This window comes from Neovison vison, chromosome 4, assembly GCF_020171115.1.
Source record: "Neovison vison isolate M4711 chromosome 4, ASM_NN_V1, whole genome shotgun sequence".
Lineage (NCBI taxonomy): Eukaryota > Metazoa > Chordata > Mammalia > Carnivora > Mustelidae > Neogale > Neogale vison.
The window spans coordinates 53,217,947-53,226,410 of NC_058094.1; the positions used below are offsets into that span (position 1 = coordinate 53,217,947).

An 8,464-nucleotide genomic window follows, 5' to 3' on the forward strand; every position below is an offset into this window, starting at 1 on the left:
ACCACTGATCATTTTCAAATAAAGCAACACCATTTAGATCCAGGTAAATTTTGAGCTCCTAATAACATAGTTCAGGATCTGGATGGATTTGCTCAGTATGAGGAACATATTTTGGAAGGGGGCTTATTTTTTTAAGGCCACAATACTATGGAAATAAATACTATGTTCTCATTAAAGGGATGGAAAGAATGAGATTAAATCATTATTAACTAAACTGACAGATTCCTGATGGATAATTTCATTTTCACTCATGCTCAACATTTGAAATGAGAAAACTAAGGTACTTTAAGATGCCATTATTTATTTTGTTTAAGTTGGCAAATAATTCCCAAGACAGTACTGTCCCAAAGAGCCTTTGCAATTACTGAAGAGTCCGTAAAATAATTCTTATGTTCCTCAATTCCAAAGAACCACATAACTGCAATGTTAATAGAAACTCCAGAAAAGAGGGTCAAGGTTCATCCCAGGATAATTATCTCACTCTACCCTGGGATAAATATGTATGGAAATAGTAGGTACAAATTCAATGCACTGGGCAGTAAAGTCAAAATAGGAATGTTGAAAATATTTTTTGAATGCTGAAAAATAATTTGTACTCTAAGTCTGACCATTTGCCAGAGAGAACCAAAGTTGAGAAATTTCTGTTAAAAATATGACTCAGAGGAAAAATTGCAGAGGCTGGTAATGAAGGAAATGATCTGATACCATCCCCAATTGGTTATTCCTAAGATCACATGATCTGGGCATCTTTAAAAGGAAGTTATCTGGATTCAAGAAGGTCACAGCACCTTCCTGAGAGCTACAGCTTTTTTCCTCATCTTGAAGATAATCCTAGAAAGTTCATAAAATGTGTGATGCCTTTGTGGGTACCTGGAAACTTACCTCCAGTGAAAACTTTGATGATTACATGAAAGAAGTGGGTAAGAAACTCTGTTGTGGGGTGACTGGATTTATACCTTTTTCTCTGGGGGAAGAAGGTTTATGACTGCTTTTCATTCTGGAAGTATTAGCCAGATAGGAAATGCTGCTTTCTATACAGAGGCTATAAAAATAGCAAGTGAGAATCATTTGTCTGGAGAAACTTTCGAGACCAAAGTCACAACTGATGCTTTCCTATAGGTGAGCCAATATGAAAAAGGGTCTGACTAGAATTTTTATGGTCCACAGAAATGATAAGATTTTATTTCACTGCTAAACTGGGGTACCTTTGTTTTACTTGGCTCTTTGCCTGTTGCTCATCTCTCTTGCATGTAAAATAAATAAGACTGTATTTATTTCCTAGGAGTCAGTAATTTCTATTTGAAGCTGAAAGCACTGTATTTCTCTTTTTAATGTAACTTTAAAGTAAACATCTATTAATTATTTTATTTTCTCAACTGTCAATCTGTTAAAATTTATGGTTGTTTTATCGGAGCAAAAATCTCAATTTCAGGAAATATGTCAGTTTAAGGGGTTAAATATTTTTTTTTATTAGGAATTACATGGGATGCCATAGGATTATCAAGTCAAAAGGACAAAGTTCTATCCATAACATAATTTCTACTTGATAATGGAGGCTTTCGGGGTTCTAGATTCTGTTAGTATTGCCATTGTGTTGTATGAACATTCCGTGGATAACCACTGTGCTGAAGCAAGGGGGTGAGGACTGGTTCTCACTGAGACGGCTTCTACCTTGAAAGCCTCTCTCCTCACACCTCTATGAATGATAAGGTCGTATCCAGGGGTAGCAGTTTGGGGGGGGGGTGTTCTTACAGGGGTTAGGATTTAATCTGTCTTAAGACTTCACCTTTCCTTAAATCACATAGTATATATTTTTTCCCTCTTCTGTAAGTACTACTATTTTCCTTGTTTATAGACAGGAGGGCATTTAGGGACTTCAGCATAAGTGAGATCTAACTTTCTAGACTATCGACTAGTCGTGATTCAATAAAGTAATACATATGTGCTGATACAGAAATGTCAGGATTTGAGCTATTTTGCTCTTGATTCTTAGGAACATTTTACACTTTTAACATGTATCTTTAAATTCTCATGCCACTATGTTTTAAAATTATAAAGCACTGGTGATAATGAAAGACATTAAGATATCTCCCGGAATTAGTTGTTCTGACTGATGATCAGGAAGCAGGTATTAGTTTCGCCAGTCAGAGAAGGACTGTGAAGAATGTAATTTTTCCCAAGGTCAGCCAGTCTGGAATTATACTTGATGTTGCATCCATTCATTATACTGACTCACTCCATGTATGTGAAGTTATATTTTGTAACAGAGCCAAGACTTGATGAAACAATGTATCTTTCCACCTGCAGCCATTTTCCAGACAGGGAGCTAGAAAAGAGCCTCAGCATCACTTGCTTGTACAGTATTTCTCTCCCTCTTACCCCCTATATCTAACCTTTGGTACAGATAAGTAGTCTTTAATAAAATAAGTTGCTGAGGTTTATATACATGTGTTAAAAAATTCACCACATCCACAACTGTCACAATTTCTGTATAATACACACAGTGACAGTGAGTTCCCATTGTCTATATTAAGTTGTAAATTGTTCATCCTTTCTGTTACTTACATCCCCCAAATATCCTTTTTTAAAAGTGGGGTTTGCAGCTGAGGTGACTGAGAACCAAAGTATTGAATTTGAAACTTACTAAAATAGCGATTCTTTAAAATTGTGCCTTTTGGAGAAATTAAAATCTTCATTGTGTAGTGATTTGGAAGAGCCAGGAAAATAGGACTTGGCAACACATGCCATGAAATGTGACTTTTGTACACCCAAACAGATTATTTTTTTAAAATGGAGTAACTCTATATTCATTTTCAAAATCCTACTGAGAAATCTGTCTTTGACTATGGATTTTTGTTTTCTAAAAAGGAAAGGTCGAGGTGACCCAAGTGTTTCATGAGTTGAGTAAAATGATAGTTGCTGTCCTAATGATTGAGATGGCCAGTTGGTTTGAGAGTGCAGGGAATATATATATATATATATATTCCAGAAGACTTAATCTTTTTCAAGATTAATGATGTGTCTTCTATGGAGTTGTATCTGAAACCCAGAAGAAGAAATTTAGATAGACCTACACTTAATCATGCCACGGGTTTCTTTGAATATTAGTCTGCCTTACTTACTTGCAGCTGTTATTTTATGAGGCTTTTACTAAACTCACTGGCATCTTTTTTCCTTTTATTCACACACACCCGCCTGTACACACTAACCCACCTACACACACACACACAAACACACACACAAACTGCAGATCTGACTTCATTAAACATGTAAAGGAAAATTGTGAACTTGACAGTTTGTTTTTTCTCTTTCCAACTGTAGGGGTGGGCTTTGCCACTAGAAAAGTGGCTGGCATGGCGAAACCCAACATGATCATCAGTGTGAATGGGGATGTGATCACCATTAAATCAGAAAGCACCTTTAAAAACACTGAGATTTCCTTCAAACTGGGCCAGGAATTTGAGGAAGTTACTGCAGATGACAGAAAAGTCAAGGTGAGGAAGAAGGAATTGGAGCAAAATAAAAGCAGGGTTTCTAGAAGACTGCTGCCCATAAGAAGCCATTTTGTATAAAAGGAGGGGAAACTACTCTATCACAGGTCAATGATCCCTGACTTCCTAGATTTAAACCATGCTGCCTTTGATATTTAGTTGGTGAATCTTCTCCTTTCTATAAAGTTGTCTTTATTCTTTTATAAAAGCGATTAATACAATTTGTCATGCAATATATAGATTTGAAGTGAATTAAAATAACATAACAATGATAGAGAATGTTTATGAAAGAGTGGAAGCAAAAATAGAAAAACTACCTATAAGATTATCATCTCAACATAAATTTAGTATCCATATTTTTTAATATAGATATTATTTCAAGTAGGTGTTTTTATATAATATTCCGATCAAAATGTATTCTTTGTATGCTATTGTTTTTGACACTCTTTTTTTTGTTTTAATATATCCTTACAATTTAGAATGACTAATGACCTCAAAATATTCCTTCGCTCAAAGGTGATGTATTTTTTATTTTGTTTTCCTCTACCACATATCAGTGGTAATCATTTGTTACTGTGTTCACAGAGCATCATAACCTTAGATGGAGGTGTCCTGGTACAGGTGCAGAAGTGGGATGGGAAATCAACCACCATAAAGAGAAAACGAGTGGACGATAAACTGGTGGTGGTGAGTTTCTTCTAGTTGCTTAATTCTAGACTCTACTGCTAGGTCATCTCATAATCACTGTTCTACCTAAAGAAACAGACAGTCATGCCTGCTTACATAGAACAAAAAAGATGATTCCATTGGGATTATGGTTTCACTCTGGCAATTGCCCTTCATGCTTTTATGTTCAGTCGAGGCATGCTGTCCTCCAAGAAGCATTCTGTTCCTGCTCTCAGCACACACCCTATGGTATGATGCATTTCTGGTTCTATTTCTCACTCACCTTGTACGTTATAAAGCTCCTTGTGTTTTCTCGGGTCTTTATATCTCCCCAACTTACTATACTATCAAGTATATATAGGATACCAGAATGAATATTTTCAAATAAACACTTTCCTTCCCAATATTAAAGGTGACAATAAATAACCCATGATTTAGTCCTGTGTTTGACCAAGAAATTTTTTTGTGTGTCTAGGAATGTGTCATGAAAGGTGTTACTTCTACCAGAATTTATGAGAGAGCATAATTCAAGGAACAGCGAGCTGAAGTTTGCATCGAACTTCCATTGGATATATTGTCCAAACATATATTGTTATTTTCTACTAATTAGCAAGCAACTAATTTACCCCAAACTGATTTTACTCAATGTGGATGTGTTCGTTAAATAAAACTTTTTAGATTTAGAAGGCGATGTAATGATTTATTGTGCTGGATCATTTCTTACTCATAATCCAATGAAGGAAATAGAAAACTGTGTTTTTTGTTTTGTTTCTCATGTAAGTCCTATGATTTTTCATGGTAATCCAAGGCAAAAAATAAACATTTGTGAGTTTTCCACTGTCTTAGGTAAGAGATGATACATTTGTTATTACATTTCACCCCTCCGTGTCCTGGAGCACTGAGAAAAGGAGCAGCAATACATTGTTACAGAACAATAATTTTTAGTCTGAAAAATTATTGGTAAACCACGGTATCACTGGAATCTCTCAAAAATTAAGTGCAAATAATCCCATAACTTTCTTTCCAGAAAAGAACAGCTTTTAATGAGTAATGATGAAAATGTTTTTATAGTGCTTTCCAAATGTTTTTTTTTTCTATTAGGGAACTTTTTTATTAAAGAAAATATTGAGTATGTTCCAGAACTTTTTCTTCAAATAAAATCTCCATGAAATCCCAAATTTAAAAAAAAAAAAAAAAAAAAAACCAAACAGACAAAAATGATAAGGAGGCTTCCCAAACGGAGGAGTGTGTGTGTGTGTGTATGTGTGTGTGTGTGTGTGTGTGTGTGTGTGTTTATGTGTCTGTGTTAGAGAAAGAAGATTCTTCTGCCTTTTGTGGAAACTTTGAAGCTACTCTAGAAATTACTGGAGTTCCACTCACATAGATTAAAATTTCTAAACTATATACTTGTATTTTACAGTTAGCCGGAGTCTGTTAGTGTGCTGCAACTGCTATAATTCTGCTTGTTATGCTTCCTTTAAAAATAAGTCCTTTATTTTCTGAATAGTTATTTTATGCACAACACTAATATATGAAAAGGCCAGATGAGGTGAAATAAGTTTCTAATCATAAGAATTTACTTTCTTTGCAGAAACAGAGAGTCATACTTTCACTTTGGGTTAGTTGGAGATTGAAGAACTCCAAAAGAGAAGACTTATAGAGACTGATTAGGACAATTCTTAAATGAACCAATATTATTAAGCACTTATTTTGGTCCCAGGCACTTTGCATGTTTTACTTCATTTATCATGAAAATAATCCTATAAGGAGATTTTAGTATTCCTGTTCACAGATGAGGAAAAGGAGGTTTATTTTTTTTTTAAGATTTTATTTATTTATTTGACAGAGAGAAATCACAAGTAGGCAGAGAGGCAGGCAGAGAGAGAGAGGGAAGCAGGCTCCCCACTGAGCAGAGAGCCCGATGTGGGACTCGATCCCAGGACCCCGAGATTATGACGTGAGCCAAAGGCAGCGGCTTAACCCACTGAGCCACCCAGGTACCCGAGGAAAAGGAGGTTTAGAGTTTAAGTGTATAAAGCTAAATAGGGAATAGACATAGAATCTAAAATTCAAGAATGCTACAGTGGCTGGGATATACATTTAGGAGCCATCAGTATCCCAGTGGTGATTTAATTCATAAATAGTGATAAGATTATCCAAGGATAAGGGAGACTTAGAAAAAAGAAAGACTTGAAGGCGACCAAGTGGATGTCCCAGCCACCTCAACTCACCATGTTCTACACTAACTTGTTATTGTTGCCACCTTCCACCCACTCCCTAAAACCTGTTCAGCATCCTATTTTCCAAAGTTCAGTGAATGTCAGGATGATTTGTCTAATTACACATTCCATAAATCTTTTTTTTTAAGATTTTATTTATTTATTTGACAGATCACAAGCAGGCAGAGAGGCAGGCTGGGGGGGGGAAGCAGGCTCCCTGCTGAGCAGAGAACCAGATGTGGGGCTTGATGCCAGGACCCTGGGATCATGACCCAAGCTGAAAGCAGAGGTCTTAACCCACTGAGCCACCCAGGCGTCCCCCCCCCCATTCCATAAATCTTAAAATCATCATTGACTATGCCTTCTTCTTCACTCTACATCCTCTACTTTATTTTTTAAAAATCATTTATTAACTTAAAATTTCTTTAATGTTTGCTTTTCTCATTCCCATTGCCAATACCACCAAACATTTTTTTAAGTTAGTTTAGGGCTCTCCTAATAAATCTCCCCCCTTTACTCTCCATTCTCTCTTCTCTTTTCCAAGCCCTGTAGACTTCATAAATGATATTTACACAATAAAAATTTGACCTGGACACACACTGATGAAAGCCTTTAAGTGGCTCCTGTTGCAGCTAGAGAAGGTCTAATCTCCGCACATGGCATTCATATTTGTCTTATGCCTGCCTTTTCTCATCTCTCTGGTTTTATCATTGCTCCTGTCTTTACACTTCTTGCTTCAATCATACCAAGCAATTTTCTTTCTTTCTTTCTTTCTTTCTTTCTTTCTTTCTTTCTTTCTTTCTTTCTTTCTTCCTTCCTTCCTTCCTTCCTTCCTTTCTTCCTTTCTTTCTTTCTTTTTTTTTTCCTCTAGTTGCATATGTGTTCTACTTCTTTCTGTCTAGAATTCTCCCTTCCCTCATCCTGAAACTTTCTCATCCCTTAATGGATCCTTCACAAAGTTGCATTTGGTGCCACTTCTAATTATGTGTATTTGTGGATCTAATTATTTTTGAAAATTTCCTCTTCAAGTTTAATTCTTATTTTTCAGATGGTATGGAAGCATAGAGTAAGAAGATCCAGTCCAATGTAAATTCGCTAGATAAGTTGATTTCTTCCTTCTATATTTTCATAAAACTAAGGCCACAGACACAATAGAAAACTTTTAGTATCTGTTCTCAAATTTATCCTGCCTGGGACTTCTTTGAAGCTCAAAGAATTTTCCATTGTCTGACATTGCTTTTGTATATATATGTGTATATATATATGTATATATATGTATGTATATATATGTATATATATGTATGTATGTATATGTATATATATGTATGTATACATATATATGTGTGTGTATATATATAGAGAGAGAGAGTTTAAGTGTATAAAGCCAAATAGGGAATAGACATAGAATCTAAAATTCAAGAATGCTACAGTGGCTGGGATATACATTTAGGAGCCATCAGTATTCCAGTGGTGATTTAATTCACTGTATATATATATATACATAGAGATAATTCTACACTTACAGGAGGAGAGAGAGGATCAAGAGGATACTTCTCAGAAAAACAGATGTGTGGATATAGAGTCAATCTATATCTTGAAGTGGATATGAAAGGTTCAAAAAGCTATTCACTTAGTCTTTGGAAATTGCAAGACTCAGACAATACGATAGGCCAGCGTATCCTTTCTTTTCTCCAGTTCCCACCATGACCATCATTAAACTAAAATTTCTGGCTTAGAAATGCTTTTTCCAAAGCCCAAAGCATTACTGACTTAAATTTTTCTTTGAAAATTATGCCTCAGTTTTGAACAGGTGACCTAGCCTGCTTAGAATAGTGATTTTCACCTAAGGCATTACTGTGACTTGAACCGTTGTGTGGTAGGTCAAAATAAGTTACCACCCATAATAAGTACAAAAATTTATGAATTATTTTACTTTTAAAAATAAATTACTTAAATTTAGCATTAACTTGTAAAGTATTATTTTTCCCCCACAAACTGTTCTTCTATTTGCTTTCTTGAATGGGAGAGAAAGAGGTTATTACTTGTACATGAAAATTACTCAAGGGTTTATGAGCACTTGTGAAAGTT

General features: G+C 35.3%; 1 protein-coding gene across 1 annotated transcript; it reads left to right on the forward strand.

The window, feature by feature from the left end:
- Positions 1 to 765: 765 nt before the first annotated feature.
- Positions 766 to 4,840, forward strand: LOC122904484 (fatty acid-binding protein, adipocyte). The gene is made up of 4 exons (XM_044245391.1): positions 766 to 920; positions 3,322 to 3,494; positions 4,077 to 4,178; positions 4,633 to 4,840. Exons 1-4 carry the CDS (start codon positions 848 to 850, stop codon positions 4,681 to 4,683), a joined length of 399 nt encoding a protein of 132 aa, XP_044101326.1. The 5' UTR covers positions 766 to 847; the 3' UTR covers positions 4,684 to 4,840.
- Positions 4,841 to 8,464: the final 3,624 nt, after the last annotated feature.